The sequence below is a fragment of the Protopterus annectens genome, chromosome 1.part0 (genome assembly GCF_019279795.1).
Source record: "Protopterus annectens isolate FY-2018-M chromosome 1.part0, PAN1.0, whole genome shotgun sequence".
In the NCBI taxonomy this organism is placed as follows: Eukaryota; Metazoa; Chordata; order Ceratodontiformes; family Protopteridae; genus Protopterus; species Protopterus annectens.
Window position 1 is genome coordinate 10,274,759 of NC_056725.1, and position 20,549 is coordinate 10,295,307.

Below are 20,549 nucleotides of genomic sequence, written 5' to 3' on the forward strand. Positions count from 1 at the left end.
CAGTTGCTGCAGGTGTCTGGTAAGGTACATCCCAAAAGGGGCGTTGAACTCAATTATGGGCCTGATGAGGGATGAGTAAAGAGGCACGATGATCTCCCCTGATCTAGATGTGAATCCCTTCATGATTAGGTGGGCTATATAAAATGTTTTTCTAACCACTTTGGCCACGTGGTTTTCAAATAAGAGATTGCTATCAACTTGGGTCCCCAGGTCCCTAATTACTTCTACCGTACTTAATGGATTACCACCTATGTGGTAATTTGTGGACACTTTGTTTTTGCCAAAGGGGATGACTATACATGTTTTGGCATTTAGCTTGAGGCCATGGCTCTGGCACCAGTTGTCTGTTTCAATGAGGCCCTTTTGTAGGATGCTTGTGTCAGTTGGAGAGTCGATTATGGCGCCTAGTTTGCAGTCATCTGCAAACTTGGTCAGCCACAGTCCTTCCGTGTTGGCCTGTACCTCCGAGAAATATATACTGAACAAGAGAGGTCCCAGGATGAGCCTTGTGGGACACCACTTGTAACAGGTTTGGAGTCTGACATGGCTCCAGCAATTCTAACCATGTGGGTTCTGTCCTTGAGCCAGTTTGCAACCCATCTAGTGACATAGGGGTTTACATTTAAGCTGGTAAGCTTATCTATAATGCCCGAGTGGGGTACTGTATCGAAGGCTTTTGCGAGGTCCAGGTAGGCTGCGTGGACCACCTTCCCCTCGTCAATGGTCTTGGTGACTGTTTCAAAGAAATCGACCAGGTTTAAGAGGCAGGATCTGCCCTTAACAAAGCCGAACTGGGTAGGATCCAGTGTCTGTAGGTCCCCAATATCTTTATTTATAAGGTCCATGATGATCATTTCCATAGCTTTGCAGACCAAGCTAGTCAGGCTTATGGGGCGATAGTTTCCAGGATCCGTTGAGGCACCACATTTGTTGAGAGGGACCACTGTTGCTGTACACCACTCTTTGGGTACATATCCTGGAGTAAGGCTGAGATTGAACAGTAGTTTTATGTTTGGATTTAGCTCTTCTTGGAGTTCATGTAGGACGGAGCCCGGGACACCGTCTGGTCCCATTGATGCTGTGTTTTTTGTTTTGGAGAGGGCGGCTCTTACCTGAGCATCTGAGATGTCAGGGGGGCAGCACTCTGCTGGGATAGATATTTGCCCTTTTGGTGGGGAGGTGGGGGAGAGGTTTGCGCTGAACCTGTCAGCTAGGATGTTGGCAATGTCTGTGGGTTCGGTGTATTTTTTGTCATTTTGGACTAATTCTGAGCATATCTGGAAATTCCCACCCAGGTTCCTAACATAACTAAAGAAAGCCTTGTGATTATCCTTAGTGTCCTGTGCATTTTTTCTCTCAAAGCTGGCCTTAGACGATTTTATGAGTGCCCGTAGTTTTTTGCTAATACTGATCAGTGATGCCTTCCCTTTTTGGGATTTTGCTCTATCATGTAGTAGCTTCCTCCTTCCATTGTATAGTTTGTTTATGGCTGGGATCCACCAGACAGGATGCCTGCCTTTGGAGGATTGGGTCTTGGTTTTATTTGGGATTGCATGATCCATGCATTCCTGAAGGTGTTCACAGAATGCGTTTATAAAGGATTCTGCGGTCTGGGCCGTATTTTCCACAGGCCCGGGGGCTTTGAAGGATTCCACCTCGGTTTTGAGGAGTGCGAAATTTGCTTTAGAGAAGTTTTTCACTGTGGTTTTCTGGGCAGGGGGTGGGGTCGGGATGTGAATATCCAGTGAGATTAGTTTATGGTCTGATCTTACCAGTGAGGGATACACTTCTGGTCTGGAGCATAGAGCCCCCATGATGGTGATGATCAGGTCCAGTATGTTTTCCCCTCTTGTGGGAGTGGTAACAAGTTGTTCCATAGCATTTGAGTTTATAAATTCTAGGAACCTTTGCGCTATGGTGTTGGAGCTAGAGTAATGCTCCCAGTCTATGTTTGGGTAGTTGAAGTCACCCAATATAATGGTGTTTGGAGAGACCTTCATATTTTCCAGCGTTCTCAGGTAGGCCGAGTGGGGTTCCTGGGTTTGGGAGGGTGGTCTGTAGCAGGCTATAAACTGGAAGGCAGTTTTACCCACTGTTAGTTGCACATGGATAGTCTCTGATGCTTTGTGCTGTGCCACCAACCTGGAGGTGTGGGTATCTTTGACGAATATTGATACTCCTCCTCCTTTTGTGGTTCGGTCCAAGTTTTGGGGCCGAAAAGCATGGTATGAGATATAAACTTGTAGTGCTGGGGTGCTCTCAGGAGCCTTGAACCAGGTTTCTGTTACTGCACAGATATCAATGTTCTCCATGCTAAGGAGAGTTTTGAGTGCATGCATCTTGAGGTTTAGACTTCTGGCGTTGAGTAGCATTACTCTTAGTTTCTTATCCCTTGTGATACCTATGGAGGTGGGTTTGTCTTTTGAGCCTTGCCTAAAAAATGCACTATGGGGGTGGCAAGAGCCTTTGCCAATATCCGAAAGCCCAGGGGTGACAGGTGCAAGCCGTCCCTAGCGAAATTGATCATCTTGTGTTATGTGGTGGATCCTAGCGCCCGACAGGCACCGTGACCTTCTCCTTGTTCTGCCTGGTGAGCGGGACGTCAGTGTGCCTGACAATAGAGTCACCTATTACAAGTGTATCAAGTGTATAAGGGCTGTGACTGTTCGGCACACTGGCTTTGTGAGCTATGTGTTGCACGTGCTTTGTTTTGGGGTAGTGGTTGCTTGGGTGTCTGCTTTGGAGGTCTCTGCTGCTTAGGCAGATTTTTATTTAGAGCCTCCGAGTACGTTATTGTGTGTTTATGTGTTTGGTTTGCTGTCGTGGTAGGTCTATGTGAGACTGGAATTGTAGTGAGAGTGGTTTCCTTCTCCTCCTGACTGGTTACGCCAGTACTGAATTGAGAGAGCTTAGCCTCAAGTTTGGCTATATGGTTGCATCTCTCACATGTGTTGGAATTTGTTGGGAGGAGGAGAGGGTTGTCTGTGTACATGAGGCAGTTGTAACATTGCCTCAAGATTCCCAGATTCACCAGCTGGACCGGAGAGGAGATTGACAACTGACCTTTGGACATGCTAGAATAGTATTGGGAATTCCTTTATAATTGAAAAAAGGGCCAATGGGGAACAAGGTACTCAAGGGGAGTTTGTGAGGGTGTAGTGCTTTTAATTTTTTAGCGCTGACATATATAATTGCTTTAGTGAGCAAGTGCCAGGCTTTAGAGTAGGAATAGGGTGTTTATTATGAGAACTAGATCAGTTCTAAGGGAAAAAGTGAAGAGCAGACTTTGTGGAGCCGAGAATGGTTTAAACCCAATTAAGCGGAGCTGCCCCATGCTGCGCTATGCGCAAAATCATGCAAAGCCGCGCCAAAGCGGGTTTTATACAGGGGGACTTGAAAGAGCTAGAAATTGGCCCAAAACGGCCAATAGACTACCAGATTCTTGTGTTGGGAACACTCCTCCAGGGATAGATAGGCTGCTCTAAGTTCCCCACTGTCAATGGTGAACAAAGAAGCCTCCCTTTATCCAAGAAAGGAAATGGGCAACACAGGAACTTTCCAAAAGTCCAGAATACAGCAAAGCCTGTATTTGGACTACTCTAGGTCAGGAAAGACTGGAAACAAGGATAATTTTTTTGTTTTTTTTCTTTTTTGCAACAAACAGCAGGAAAATGCAATAAATATGTAACATAGGCTAGCGCACTTGAGTGTGTAGCCTCAACAGGTAAATGCAACAAACAGGACAAACTTTAAAAGTGCAGGTGCAAAAACAACTTTAAACAGTTTAAAACAGTTCAAGAAGCAGAAATACTTGCAGTTTAGCTAGATCAGACAGTCGCCAAGGTAGTAGCAGGAAAAAAACACTTTTATCAGGTTAGCAGTCGCTCTTTTAGCCTCTCTGCTGCTAGCACCACTCTGCAGGACCACGAGGAGCTTGGCTGAGCAGTAACAAGCGCAAAAACCGCGCCAAAGTGGGTTTTATACAGGGGGACTTGAAAGAGCTAGAAATTAGCCCAAAACGGCCAATAGACTACCAGATTCTTGTGCTGGGAACACTCCTCCAGGGATAGATAAGCTGCCCTAAGCTCCCCACTGCCACTGGTGAACAAAGAAGCCTCCCTTTATCCAAGAAAGGAAATGGGCAACACAGGAACTTTCCAAAAGTCCAGAATACAGCAAAGCCTGTATTTGGACTACTCTAGGTCAGGAAAGACGGGAAACAAGGATAATTTTTTTTGTGTTTTTTTCTTTTTTGCAACAAACAGCAGGAAAATGCAATAAATATGTAACACAGGCTAGCGCACGTGAGTGTGTAGCCTCAACAGGTAAATGCAACAAACAGGACAAACTTTAAATTACAAGCGCAAAAGCGTGCTAAAGCTGGCTTTAAAGCAGGGGGCTAGAAAGAGATAGGAAATGGTCCAAAACGGCCAATAAGCTACAAGTCACTGGGCTGGAACCACTCCTCAAGGGACAGATAGGCTGCTCAGAGCTCCCCACTCTCACTGGTGAACAAAGAAGCTTCCTCCTATCCAAATAAGGATATGGGCAACACAGGAACTATGACACAGCCCAGAGATCAGCAATACCTGAAGATTGGACTACTCTAGTTCAGTAAAGGCGGGAAACAAGGATTTTTTTTTTTTTTTTTTTTTACAAAGTAGCAGAAATTAGGTACACAGACACAGTAAATGCTTTAATTCGGCTAGCACACTTGAGTGTGTAGCCTACCAGTTAAACTAAGCAAAAACAAACTTTAAAAGTGCAAAAAACTCAGAAATAGAGGCAGGAATGCAATAAAACAACTTTGCACAGCTTATTTAGTTAAAGAAACAGAGAAGTCTATATATACAGAAAAGCAGCTAAAACACACAAACACTTCAGATGCAGTGCAACCTAGAGCACTTGAGTTGTAGCAATATTATGGCAATTACAGTTATAATAAATGCTCTGAAATATACTCTATATTTCCAAAATGTTTGAGAAGCACAGTCAGACCACAAGGAGATTCAGGCAAAAAAAAAATGTTTTTTTTTTTTTTTTTTTTGAAAGGGAAAAAGGAGAAACAGAAGGCCTTATCCAATGTTCTCTCTGTATTAGGTAGAATGAGCTAATGACAGTAGACTGGGAGGAGTGTCACAGATCAGATTTACAGTAGGGGCGGGCAACTGCAAAGCCACCAAGTATAACAGCGAGACACCAACTGGTAGAGGGGGTGGGGACAAAAACAATAGCCTACAGACAGTAAGCACTAGAGAAAGCCACAAATTAAAGTTTTCAAACAGATAAAGATTTGTAAAGATACAGAATGCTTTTAACTGCAAACAAATCAGTTACTTGTGCAGATTAGTTAATAGCAATAAAATACACTTAAAGACTAAAAAGCAGGCAATAAAAGTGCTGTATATTAACTGTTAGAAACAATAATCTGTATAAATCGAAAAAAAAAACAGGATACTTATATATATCTCAGCTAACAGTTGTGGTCAACAACTCTCATCCACTCTGCTCAGTGTGTATTGACAGAAACCCTATCAAAGTTAGGGCTTAAATACCAGAACAACAACTTTTTTTTTTTTTTTTTTTTTTACAAAAACACAAAAGAACCAGCCCCCATTAGCCAGCAGACAATTAACACAATCTAGCCAAGTTAAAGAAAGGCTTCAGCTAAAAACAATAGCCTACAGACAGTAAGCACTAGAGAAAGCCACAAAAGAAAGTTTTTAAACAGATAAAGATTTGTAAAGATACAGAATACTTTTAACTGCAAACAAATCAGTTACTTGTGCAGATTAGTTAATAGCTATAAAATGTACTCAAAGACTAAAAAGCAGGCAATAAAAGTGTTATATATTAATTGTTAGAAACAATAATCTGTATAAATAATCGGAAAAAAAAAACAGGATACTTATATATCTCAGCTAACAGTTGTGGTCAACAACTCTCATCCACTCTGCTCAGTGTGTATAGACAGAAACCCTCGATTTTTAAAAAGGGCTTTTGTAGACAGCCTTCAGTGGGCTTAAGTTAACCAGGAGGATAGCACCAGTTTAAACTGCAAATGAGGTGACTGCAACATCTTCTGTACATTATACAATGACTGGCCATTAACATTCAAAAACAGGCATGTTGATAGGTCAGCCCAACCAGTGTACCCATTGTAAATCGAGCATATACCAAAAGAAAAAAGTCCAGTCACCTGGACTTTCTTCAATTAATAAATGCTATGGAGATTCCGGTTTTCTTCTCTTTTTAAAAAAAAAATAATAAATTTACATATCCAAACACTTCAGAAGTATGAAAGAGATGGGACAAAGAAAATACAAGGATAATCAGATACGTTATAAAAACTAGAGAAACATACCTTATTCTTGTATATGCTATAACCTGTCTCTCTCATAAGTCTGAATGGTTCTGGATTTCAATTTTTTTTTTTTTATTAAAAAACAAACAAAAAAAAAAGCAATGGAGATCCTCCTTTCTCCATTGCTTCCTTTCCACTGCACTGATATACTGCGTAAGCATCGGAACGCAAGTCCCATACCCATGCTTAGTACATCAAGAAAGCCCCATGACACTGGGGAAAAACGCGGAAGACCACCACAGTGCCGTTATACAAGGATATTATTTAAGAAAATTAAGTAATTTTTTTCTTAAACAATGTCATTGTATAATAGCAAAATCCCATGGCTGGGTGTGGATAATGCTGGATTTACTCATGGTTGGCTTTGCTTGATCACTCTGACTTTACCCTCGTGACTAAACCACACCAACGGTGGGTAAATCCAGCATTACCCACACCCACCCATGGGTTATTGTTATAATAGCTTATGACGAAAACTCAGCTCTGAAATGGTAACATTAACCTCTGCAGGGAGATACTCCAGTTTTTCTAAAATGGCACACTGGCAGGTTCAGATGGGGATGCCTGGCATGAACCATGTCAGTTAATGATGGTTATTCCCATCATATCAAGCATAAACATTTTCAGATAACTATCATGCTTCTTAAACGTTCAATCCACAGAAGTGTAGATCCACTTTAATCAAAGTCAAAGTAAATGTTATTGTCATTTAGAATTACAGACGTGTAGCCTAAACGAAATTTCATGCATCAGCTCAATTCTTGAGATTACAAAGAAAAGTGAAACAACACAAGTAAAGGAATAAACATAACTAACAAATACAATAATATTCCCAACATATGCAAGAAAAAGCAAAGACATTTACCAACACTCATATATGAAAAGAATACCCTCCCCTAAGTTAAATTAACTATCCTATTTAAAGTAAAACAAAACAACTTTTGAAATGCCTAAATTATTTATCTAATATTGCCCTTGAGTGAGTTAAGTAATACTTACTGTGCACTTACTTGGAATATATGTAAATAAAAATTGACTTAGTATGTGTCCAGACCCCTGGGACTAGTGCCTGAGTTCAGAAGTCTAATCACTGTAGGGTAGAAACTGTTACTGTATCTTGTAGTCATGCAGCAGTTGCTGCAATATCTCCTGCTTGATGCCAGATGCTTAAACAGTCCATGTGGAGAATGCTTGTTGTCCTGAATTATTTTGGTGGCCTTTCAGATGCTTCTTGCAGAATAAAGATGTATCGATGGAAGACTGGAACCTGTTACCTTCTCTGCAACCTTCACCACCCTTTGTAGTGCCTTCCCTTCTGTAACTGTACAGCTTCCAAACCCCACTGTGAAGTTGCAGGTGAGGATGCTCTCAATTGCACTTCTACAGAAGGTGGAGAGAATATGAGGTGGAAGCTTAGCTTTTTTCAGCCTTCTTAAAAAGTGGAGGTGTTGGTGCGCTTTCTTGACCAGTTGGCTGGTGTTTCCCAACCATGGGAGATCCTCTGATATGTGTACATCCAGGAATTTCATACTCTTAACCCTCTCCACACTCTCACCATTGATCCTGAGCACTGGGTGGTTTGTTCCCCTTTTCTTTTCCTGAAGTCGATGATAATCTCTATGGTCTTATTTACATTCAGGTCAAAGTTGTTCCCCTTGCACATTTCATCCTGTGGTATCATCAGCAAACTGGTTATTATAATTATTATTTTGCATTTGTTAACCGGGTTGATCCAGCTGGGTAAGAAATTACCCTTTTTCAGTGGAGACCCGAGGGGAAAAGCCCCAAACAGACATACAAGTACAATAATGCAGAGCAAAACAATGTCATGAATATAATGGATAAGAAAAAAAATAATGTACTCCAGGGAATTAAACACAGCTATATACAAAAATATAACAACAAGGTTGTAAAAGGAAAAACAACGATAATAAATCCAAGAGGTATGCAGTATGGGAATTAAGGTTATAGGTAATCATTTGAAAATAATATGGCATTATTAGATTAGTGGCTAGAATAAGAAATTGTGTCTGTGCAGGCGGCCTCAGATCTGAGGATGAATCTAGTGTAGGAATTAAAAAAAAAAATAGAGAAATGTGTATGTTCAATGGGCCTCAGATCAGAGGAAGAGATGGTACAGAAGAAGAAAGTAGTAGAGGAGGGATGTAGTGATCTAGAGGGAGGGTGTAGAAGGGAGAGCAGATAGATATAGTAAGTTATAGAAATAGGAAAGGTCTTATAGATCAGACTTAGTGGTAAAGTGTGTATAGGGAGAGGGAGGGGTTAAATAGAGTGGTTGCAGGTACATATAGGGTTGTTATGGAGATACAGTATCAGGTCATATTTGAAGTTAGAAAGGGAGGTATGGCTTCTGATTTGGAGCATTGCAGTCGTGGGTCAGAATGGTGAATAACAGGGGGCTATCAACACATCCCTGTGGAACCCCCCCATGTTAATTGCGATGCACTTTGATGTGTTCTTACCTGAACCCCGCCCCGTGGTCACTCAATCAGGAAGTTCAGGATCCAGTTACAGAGATGTTTACTTACCGATTCCTAAATGTGCCAATTTTTCAGCTGCATTGGTACCACCGTATTAAAGCTGAAGTCTATGAACAGCATCCTCACATAACTGTCTTTGCCCTCTAAATGCTCAAGGGATATGTGTAGTGCTGATGATATGGCATCAGCTGTGGAATAGTTAGCTCTGTGCGCAAACTGCAGAGGGTCAAAATCGGGAAGTAGGCATGATGAAAGATGCTTTTTGATCAGCCACTCAAAACATTTCATAACAGTTCATGTCAGAACGACTGGACTGTAGTCGTTAGGGCTGGAGGGAGTGGTTTTCTTAGGCAGTGGGATGATGTTAGTTTCCTTGTAGCATGAGGGTACTTTGCCATGGAAAGATGATCCTATTTTAATAAAATGATCCTAGTTTAATGAAAGATTACCCAAAATTCCAGTGGTATGGAATGAGGGTCAGTTTTGTTGGAAGGAAAATTCATCCTCTTCCAAGCTCACATACATCTGTGTGTATGTCTAAGAACTGCAGAAACAAGGCTGCTTATTTTTATTTTATTGTTTATTTAAAATTTGCTAAAGGTAAAGCACTGATCCACTCTGATCATTTTCATGCATGCCTGGGGCAAGACAAAAATTAACAGAATGTGATAGAATAGACAAAACTAGAAAAAAATCAATGGCAAATAATGGAAATTAGGATTCTATGCAAGTCGCATGCAAACATAGAAACAGGTTTTATGTAGTATGCACAATGTTAACAAGTGGGAAAGGAGGAGAACTGTTATAATGGGAGGGAGGTGAAAGGGATGGACAGTAGGAAAGAGAGGTATAGAAAGGGAGAGATGTGATGGCTGAGATGGATAATAGGATGAGTACAAGTAAAGGCAGCCTGAAGAACACAGAAACAGGATAAGGATAGGCAAACAGTTACATTTACATTATGCATGGAGTAGAAAAGCAGTTACACTTAGCCAGGTTAGTAAGATAATTTTTGAGTCATGAGTGAAATTTGAGAAAGAAATGTTTTGTCTTTTTAGTGCAAAGACAGGGATTCCTATAGTTTGGGGCCAATAAGTGACAACACATTGTCCGTACAGTCTAGGCTATTATGGGGGGGGGGGGCTAGTCTGAAAGAAAATACAAATCTTAAAGCATTATTTGGAGACCTTAGGGTGTAGACATCCAGCTAAGGAAGAAAAGTAGTATTGATTCAGTAGTTTGAACAGCAGAAAACCTAATAGCACTTATACTCTCTGATAGGAAGCTCCTTTGCCTTAGTGAAGTGCTCTTAATTCAGCTAACTAGTCAACAGAAAATTTGCGTGTGCCTTTTACTGCTACTATTACTGTGTGCAACTTCTGTGCCCAAAAGAATTATACAAAGTTCTAATCAGTAGCAGTGATTATCTGTCAGCCAAATATGAAAGACAGAAGCAGACAAACACATGTGTTGGTGGAATAGCTTAAGAAAACAAGGCAATATCTGATGCAGTACATATCTTTAAATAGTGAACAGTAAACTTCAGTGATTTGCCTGTCATGTAGTATACAAGTACACTAGAGAAGTCAGACAACTATAAATCTTACTAAGGCTAGATCACTTCTGTTGTTTCTGTGTATTATTTGTTAAACTTACAGACATGACATGGTGTCACGGTGAGTGAAGTCTCTGCCAGCACTGAAGAACTAGATCTGCAGAAGTTAAGAAACAGATTTATCATCAAGAATGCATGTGCGTGTGTGTTGCTGGAGAAGAAGCCTTAAAGGTTTTTAACTCTTTCACTTTTCTTAATGAAAAGAAACAAAGAAAGAGCAGCACCAGAGCAGCACCGAGAGGTAAACTTAATGTGTAATGTCAGCCCAGAAATAAACTGTCCAACATTAGAAAAGTGTCCTCTGTAACAATGTGATGTATGGCCAGCTATGCCAGGAGAAGCAGTGCAGTGGATGTGTAAAATATGCCAGCATAGCTAGCTGGAGTTTTGTAAGGAATTATATTTCATTTGTATATGAAACTGATTTGAACAGGTGCTTGTGTTCAAAATGTATTTGAATGTATTTGTAAAGTTGCAAGTGTTAAATGTACCAAGAGAGGGGTCCTGTTGGACAGGAAAAGAAGCATATCTGCATGTCAGACTTTATGGTAACTACTGAAATGAATACATAGTAACAGAGGATACTGGAAGAGAAGAGGTTAATCTCAGTCCAGCTAACTTTGAAAAATAGTTTGAAATTAAATTACTTGGTATAAGCCATAAAGATTGCATCGCAAAGGTCTCAATGCAGCCAGAGACAAAACGTCTGTACTAGGAAGTCTTCTGTATTGTCCTTGGGGGTGAACTAATTGATACTCAGGAAGGGTGGACATTTGCAATTGTTTTATGACCTCCAGAAGCTGCAACAGATCTTAACAAAGGGGTGTGTGTGTGTGTGTGTGTGTGTGTGTGTGTGTGTGTGTGTGTGTGTGTGTGTGTGTGTGTGTGTGTGTGTGTATTATTGACACATATGTGCTACATTCTGGTTTAGTTGCTAAGAAATGGGGTAGTATGGGAACCAGAGTTAGATGTATGTGATGTTATTCTGTACTCCAGGACTAAAATGATGTCTTAATACCAGATGAGACATAAGTCTCAGAGCAGTCTGTTTTTGGAAGCTGACAAAGAAAAACCCCTCACCTATTCATCTTGCCTTGCTTTAGTAAGTAACCAGAAAAAAAGTAATTCTTTAGATCAGTGAGAAAAATATAGTGAGATTAGTTAAGTACTGTTTTTCTGTATCTATGTGAATCTATTCATCTGTGTTAATTTTTAATATTTCCGGTGACAAACTCTGGTATTTATTGTAAATCGATATTTAGTATTTTCATTTTCTTTTATTAATTATTACATATATTTAAAACTGCGGTGGTGGTGCTGCGGTAGCGTTGTCGCCTCACAGTTAGACGTTGCACGTTCGATTTTCAGTTAGAACGTCTTCTGTGTGTCGACATGCGTGAATGGGCGTTCCTACGCTGAAGGTTGTGTGTTAGGCCTGGCAAGCCAACACGTAAAAATCTACTGCCAATCATTAGCTGACTGGAGTTCCGCTGTGGCAACCCCTAACCGGGAGAAGCCGAAAGACAGTATTAAATATATTTAAACTTTTCATCGTGGCTGGTCCTTTAGAGAATATATTAACCTTTGAGAGTACTTATATTTATTTGGTGACACTGTGGCCAGAAAGCCTTACTACATTGGTCTGGCTCAAACACTACCATTTGCATTAGTATTAATTTCACTCAGAATAATTAGGTACCCTTGTAAGAGCCTTATAGTAGCTGGCTTTGGTGTGTCCGGTGGTAGTAATTACCTTATAGTCTGGGCACAGGGACATAGCTAGTAAATCTGTGCCAGCCTATCCTAGGGTGTGTGTGTGTGTGTGTGTGTGTGTGTGTGTGTGTGTGTGTGTGTGTGTGTGTCTGTGTGTGTGTGTTTGTTTATCTGAAAGTATGTATGTATGCAGAAAAATTTAAATTACTAGCTCACAGTTAAAATCATTATCTGATAAAAAGGATGGGTATGAAATAAGATGCGAGTTAAACAGCAAGATAAAAATAGTTTTCCAAAAGTAAGCCTGTGCTGTAAATAGATCTCAATCACAATGGCATGGGTGCAGGTGATCTTAGAGAAGAATAAACAAGTTGCATATGAGACAACAGCAATTATATAACACACAAAATAGTTAAGGCCAGACAGAAAATTAGCTGTTAAAAATATTGCGTGGATGTTGGAAATTCATGAGAAAGTCTATAATAAAAAAGTTCATGCATGTTCAGAAGTCTTAGTACAAGGCATCTTCAAAAATGGAGACAAAGCAACTCACTCTACAGATATGTGATCCCAATGTGAAATCCATACCAGGAAAGGAACTGCACTTAGCAGATATGGGAGTGCAGCATATCTATCAGAGTAGCAGGTACAACTATTAGATGAACTATAAGTTTAGTTAATACTACACTTACCAATGACAGCAAAAAAAGTGAAGTGTTCAGAAGTGCACTGACATTTACATGGAGGTGCAGCAACTGCAATATATCTCACGCATCTATTATTCCAAGTTCCCTGAAACAGTCATGCTAAGCAGGTTGCTATTAGTGCATTAATGTCTACATTCTTCCAACAGGGCATACCAGAAGCTTCCGTGTCAGCACTCTAAAATAAGCAAGTCAGAAATTCAAATACGTAACATACAGTCTTCACTACCTGAAATCCAATAAACAAACTGAGAATACAATCCAAGCATTATAGAACTCATGATAAAAAGCTATACCAAAAGTTATGAAGGTTTCCATCTTACAGTTCTGGAATACCTTATTACAAGACCTCAATCTGTAGCAGCTGAGATGTTGGTAGTTGGAAGGCTGGAAAGAAGATTCCTTATTTCAGCTACATTACTGATGCCTGCACATTAATAAATAGTGAAAGAAATGCTGGAAATAAAAAGAAACAGCAGAAGCCATAGAAGGCTACAGGATTTACAAGCTGGAGACAAAAGAATCCAAAAGTCACGAGAAAATCCATATACTGAGGCTGAAGTAGTTGGCAAAGCACTGAACCCATATCCTACATAGTTTATGTGGAAGATTGGAGATGCACAGAAGAAACTGTAGACAAAGGCATCAAACATCCCAGACTTCTGGCAGCCAGCACAGCACATTACGGCTATGACTTGTCAATGATATACTTCCTGTGGTACAAGGTTTAATTTTCTTAGCCTTCACTTGTCTATTATATGACTTTAGCAAGTCGCTTAATCAGACATTGCTTAGCAGTAATTAGAAATTTGGGCTAGGTTCCTTAATGATCTCCTGGACTACATACTTTTAGGCCATTTGACCAAATTTGTTTATAAGACTGGATTTAACCTAAAAAGGATTTTGGAATCCAAAAAGCATGTGGAAAAGGTTAAAACAAAGGGCACTGCAAGATGTGGGGCTTGCAACCAGTGTAGTTTTATCAATGAAATAGCTGGTTTTAAATTGGATAATTTCAACAAGACATTTATACGGAGTAGAGCAGACAATTGTCATACTACATATGTGGTTTATATAGCAACTTGTAGTATATGTCCGGCATTTTACATAGGTAAAACGGAGAGACAATTGAGACGACGGATTTATGACCATAGTTATTCTATTAGATCTAAGGATATGAAAAATGCTCTATACAAACATATCTTGAAAAGTGGGGATAAGCACCAATTCAAATTTGCTACTGTTGATCAGGTTGAGGTTACAGTATATGGTGGTAATTTTAAAGCCTTATTGGCTATGAAGGAGAGCAAATGGCAGAATCTTACGGATGCCACCAGGCTTCCAGGTATTAATGATTTTATTAGTATTAAACCTTTTTTAAGTCTGGGCTAGTCCCCTATATTACAGGTGAGATGTATATACATCTTCTATCCTGGACATTTTGTTAGGTACAATAGTATTTAGGCTTATCATTTTATATAAATATACTAATATTTAGGCTTATCATTTTATATAAATATACTAATATTATTACATATTTTAATTTATATTTCCAATATATTCAATATATTTGTATGTATTTATTTATTCAAAAATGGACCAATTATGTATTTATTATGTGTCATGAATGGGATTACTGTTGTGAAATGAAGCTGATGCATATATTTTTAAAAGTCTTAATTGGAATGCTGTTTGGCGCCTAAAAGTTTATTTAAATGATTTAGTCTTAATTGCTGTTGTTCTGAAGAAGTCTGCTTTTTGTCAGATGAAAGTGCTTAACTGCAATTGTGTACTTTGGTGGAGTTTTTTTGTTTTAACTTTGCTGGTTTGCAATAAATCTGTTTTTGTCCGAGCCGTGGAGTTTTTGCGTTTTGCCTTCAGTACCAGCTTGTGGTTATTGTACAGTCGCTGGAGTTTTTGTTCGTTTAAGTTGGACTACATACTTACCAACTACCTATGAACGTATGGGAAAAAGCAAATGTCACAAGCAGTCTCTTTTCAGGCAAACAGATTTTATGTTAACAGTAATAGTTGACAGAGAGAGAAACAAAGACAGACAGACAAGCAGAGAAACTCCTATAGTTATGTCCCCAAAGTGAAGCTGTATTTCAGCAAGAATGGTCCCTAAAGCATGACTTGATTCCAGTGTACAAATTACCTTATTAAATTCTCCAAACAGTGGAGACCACTGAAGAAACCAGGTAGAGATATGGATGGACTGTTTCACAGTTTAAAGGTGCTTTGTTAAAAATATTTTCTTATTGTGTGCAAAAGTCTGATTTTGAAGTAAACTGTCCACCCATGACATGCACAGCATAGTGTTAAGGTTAACTTATACTTATCAATAATATATTACAAGACATACACACACCAATACCCCCTAAAAAGGGGGGCTATTAGACATGGAGTATATAGTTTTAAATATTAATGATGGCTTCAGTGATGCATGTCACATGGCACACACATGATGTAGGGAAATCAGCTGAATATCGATCTTATGGAGGTTATACCAGTTCTACTGTTTCTGTGTATTACTGTTTAAGGAACCTAGCATGACACCTGTTTTCTTTTTAAAACATTTGAAAATAGTAATTTATCTTTGAAATCAAACAATGTTTTAAAAAAAGAAGAAATGTTCCCCCCTTTCATACACATGGGCATATGACCTTTCATATGAATTTGAAAGAGTGCTATACGAACACCACTTCATAGGTGGATGTTACATATGCATTTTGAGTTTCTTGATATGATGGGTCAGTGACAATACAAAGATCTGCAGCATGAGAAACAAATACTGACTTCCTTTCACTAGAGCAGGATGTAAAGAGAGAATGTCTAGCTGAAAATCATACTGTAATGATAAAAGAAGCACAAGTAACTCACACAATATTCACTAATTTTGTAACTTCAGTAAATGAAAAATAAAATGGGGGAAGATGCCACATACCTGCTCTTTTGTTGCTTTTATCTTCATCAAACTGCAGAAGTTCAGGTTTGCTGACAAATATGCTTGTTGGATGCAACACTACACCCTGTTTACTTTCCGTATGAAAAACCTACATTAAATACAAATTAACCCTCATAAACTTCAGCAAGAAAACAAGCATAATCCAATTTGCTACACCTGTCTGACTGTCCCTAAATGCAAGTTAACATCACAACCTTTAGCAAAACAATCATAATCTAATATATCAATGTTTTTGTCTATCTTCCTTATATGTATTTCAACATTGAGACACTTAAATGTCAACTCCTAAACCCCAAAGATCCCTAGATGAAGTACACATAACAAATACCCTCAGCTGCACTGAATGCATTCTTTCAAAACAACACCCACATCAACACAGGGTTCTTATTAGATGACCGAAGATGAATGCGTCTTGGTCGAACTTAAAACAACGAAAAGGCAAAATAACGAAGTGGCTTTTAAGCAAATTCTTTCCCTGGGAAAGAATTTGCTTGGCTGCTTCCTTACTTTGTCGTTTTTGGCACTGTAGTGTGATCTCGGAGTTGGTATATTTAAGTAGGGAGGTGTGGGGGGCACAGCCCCCCCATTTTATGTATTCTTTCAATTTTTTTTCTTTTTTTTTTTGGAACAGCGATTTTTTTCATTTCGAAAAAAATCACTGTCCTCAGCTTTCGAGATTCTAAGCTTTTGCTTACATGGGGTCGATTATTCAATGTTCGCTTTTTTAAGCGCTGGATGATATAATATAGACCCTCAACACATACAGCCACATCTCATGGAGCCTACACTTCTAAGCCCATATGGCAAGCCACCGCACAATCTAACATTCTGGGACTCCACTGTGAGGCACAGTGATGTCCCTCTCACCAGGCTGAGTAAGGAGAAAGTCATGGTCAGTTGCTTACCAAGGGCCACGATCCGCCATATTACGCACACACTCAGGACACTGGAACACAGGTACCAGTATGACACAGTCATATCCCATGTGGATGTAAAGGAACTGAGATATACCTCCCTAGACTATATGAAGAGTCATCATGGAGCTTTCAGAATACATGTCCCAGGCACATTGAGTAGCATTTTACCTTCTCCGATGATGATGTTACAATATGAAAAAAGATATCCGACTTTAATAACTGGTTTAGTTTCTGGTGTCACTCTAAGGGGGTGCAATATTTGTCAGCATGGAAGGAGATGGTCAACAGACCACACTGGTTTGCAAGGATGGTCTGCACCTCTACCCTCTAAGCTTTCAAATATCAGCTAAAACATTGTCCTCCCCCACAGGGCCTTTTAGGCAATGTCAAACTGAAAGTACTTCCAACATAGCAAATCAAAAATAGGAAAATCTAAAGGTGTTACTGGTCGATGCTGGGAGTGTAAACAAAAAAATTTCACTCTCTAGAGGCTCCCTTCACCCTAGAGAATGCTGATATCTGTGTGGTAACTGAGACATGGTTTAAAGCAGTGGGGAGCACACCGATAGTGCATGGTTATAATGCCTTCCACACATCTAGACCAACTACTACACAGACAGGGTCTAAAGGTGGAGGTGTCTTGATTTACATCAAAAATAAATATACCTCAAGGCTGGTCAAACAGGACAATGCACTTGAGCTTCAAATCAACATAGGCAAAATCCCATACCACTTCCTTGCAAGCTATAAGTCCCCCTCTGTGACCTAGGAAATCCAAACCATGTGTTTACACTTACTGAAAACACTCACCATCTAACCCAATACCATTTTCATGGGTGACTTTAATTACCCCACTATTAACTGGGAATCGTGTATGACACCAAAAGTAGAAGCAAAGAGATTCCTTGATTTTGTAAACACAAGTTCCCTGGACCAGACTGTCAATACACCAACCAGGGGTGCAACCACACTGGATCTGGTCCTCACTAATATGGGAGACTGCTGCACACCCCCAAGTGTAATGTCTTCTCTGGTAAGGTCAGAGCTCAAAATGGTCTCCTTTGAAGTAAAAATAAAAGTTGGAACCCCAGCTACCCTGGAATATTCAGGGTCTACTCTAGGGCTAACTTCCTACTATTTAGTGATAACCTGGCAAAATTTCAAGCATCCATAAACCTGGATAACACATCTGCCTATGCAGAACTGTTTATAGAGAAAGCCTATAAAAGCATGTTAATAGTTGCATAGAGGCAACTTTGCCCACCAGGAAGAAGTACAGAACTAACTCAAAAAGCAAGCCACTCTGGTGGAATCACAACATCAATAGGCTGTATAACAGAAGGAAGAAAATCATGGCAAAAGTTAAGAGGTGCAGCACCCAACAGGATAAAAGCACTCTTAGCAAACTAAACAAACAACTCAGAGGACAAATAAATTCTACCAAAGGCAAATCTGAGGTAAAATTGGCCTCCCAGGACAAGGACAACCATAGGTCATTCTTTACTTTTGCCCACAACCTCAAACCCAATACACAACTGTGTGCAGAGCTCATTTTTAATGGAGCCACCTATACTAAGTCCGAATGGAGAGATGATAAATCAGCAAGCAAAGGAGAGTAGTGTTGATGGAACTGAATTCATCTTCAAGTCTTGGTGAGTACCTTCACGAGGTGGACCCTGTTTTTCACAAAATCTCACCAAGATGACACTGATATACAGAATTAATTTTTTATAGCATATATCATGGACAGATGTAGGTTAAAAAATAAAAAAAGATAGCTGTGTACACAAGTCCCAGGATAAAAAAGTGCCCAATCCTGGTAGATGCACTGGAGCTAGGACTTGAAAAACAACAGTGTAGAATCCTCAAGACACAGACACATTCCTACAATGGGGCTAAGCCAGGCACAGGGGGAGGATGCCCCCCACACCATTATAGAAGGAAGTAGTAGTCCACAAACATCACAAAAACTGATAGGTCGAAAAAGAGCAAATATTATAGAATGGATTATTGAGGATAAGAAAGAAATTTCGTATTACTACTATTGTACAAGAAGCCCAGAATTTCCAAACAGAAGATATACAAAAAGGTTAAGAAAGAAATTAGAGGTAAGAAAAATATTTGCACAAGGAAAACTGCCAGAAGCTTAAAATAAAAAAGTGTGCTCATTAATACAGCAGATTTATGAAAAACATTATATAAACCAAAAAATCTTGGGCCATTTGGAAAAAGAAGTGGCTGATGGAGTGTGAAAATATAAAGAATAAAGTCTAGAGAGTTTTGAAAGATATAAAATAGAATTGTGGACATGGGAAAGAGAGATCTGATATGGTGCAATATATATATATATATATATATATATATATATATATATATATATATATACATACACACAAAGAAAAAAGCCAAATTAATCAATGCAAAAAAACGGCCTCAAAGATATTCAAAGAGAAATATAAGCAAAGGCATCCAGATATGGAAAATGTCACAATACAAAAATAAGATCACAAAGAAGGAACTTAGAACAGAAGATTAGTAAAGTAAAGGTTAAAAATTTTGATGCTAAAGTTATGGAATATCTGCAAAATGAAGGATTTAGTGTAGAAAGTCTAACAATGGTTATATCATAGCATGATGAAACAAGAGAGTCCCCAGTTAAGAAGGAGGAGGAGGAGCAAGAGACATCTGAAGAAGAAATATGGACATGGGAAAGAAAAAGAGATTTAATATGGTGCAATACTTATGCGAAGGAGAAAGCAAAACTAATCAATACAAAAACAGCAGCACCACAGATATTTGAAATGAAATATAGGCAAAGGCATCCAGACATGGAAAATTTTACAATACAAAAAATAAGAAAACAAAGAGAGAAAGTTTTAGAAAAGAGGATTAGTAATGGAGAAGTTAAAGAAATAAAAACTGAAGTTATGAATTACCTGCAAAGTGAAGGATTTAGTGCAGAAAATCCAGGTCTGGCAACATCACAACATGATGGAACAATGAGTCCCCAAATTAAGAAGAAACAGGTGGAAAGGGAAGCATCTGATCAGTTGCCACATGAAGATACTCTGAAGCCTTCAGTAGGAAACTAGTACAAAAATTCAGTTGGAGTTGCACAGCAAGGGAAGGAGCAGGAAACAGTGGAAACTCTGATGCAGTCAATATTGTGGCGTGACAGGCCAGTGAGTTTCCTTACGAAACAGCAATTGATGGCACAGAATGCAGCTGAACAGAATATTCCTTACCCTTAACTTAATTCTTTATCAGTTCTTACTTTCTGAAAACTAACCAAACATACAAACTGTCTCATACTTCTACTTATTCCCATCTACTATTCATTCACATCCTACCTTCAATATGCTCCAGCTCTATCTTACAATCCCCTACTCTGCAACCATCACCAATTCTTTCATATCCAACTGCCCATAACAAGCCTCTACTACCCTTTCTAATCTCCATCTCTGTTCAACAACTCCTCCTACTTACAACTATATAAAATGAGAATACTTACTCACACTCCTACCTCCTCAAAAATCAAGTACAAATTCTTCACTTCTTACTTCTACTATTCCAAATCCACTCTTAACTAGAAGGGAACATCCACCCCAATCCTGCCCCTCCCCACTTCTCCTAACCCCAACAACTTTCCATCACCCCCCTCACACCAACCTCCCCCTCCCACCCTCTACTACCAAACACTTTACTGTCTACTCAATAAATGTATAAAGTCTATTGAACAAAATTACTGACCTGCATTCTTGGATAGC

General features: G+C 39.3%; 1 protein-coding gene across 1 annotated transcript in view; it reads right to left on the reverse strand.

Moving 5' to 3' along the window:
* The window catches only part of DHX34 (DExH-box helicase 34), a 1,598,514-nt gene that overhangs the window by 487,851 nt on the left and 1,090,114 nt on the right, over nucleotides 1-20,549 (reverse strand). The window contains exon 11 of the mRNA XM_044078772.1: nucleotides 15,845-15,953. Within this exon, the coding sequence (XP_043934707.1) occupies nucleotides 15,845-15,953 (109 nt within the window). The remainder of the gene's footprint in view (nucleotides 1-15,844; nucleotides 15,954-20,549) is intronic.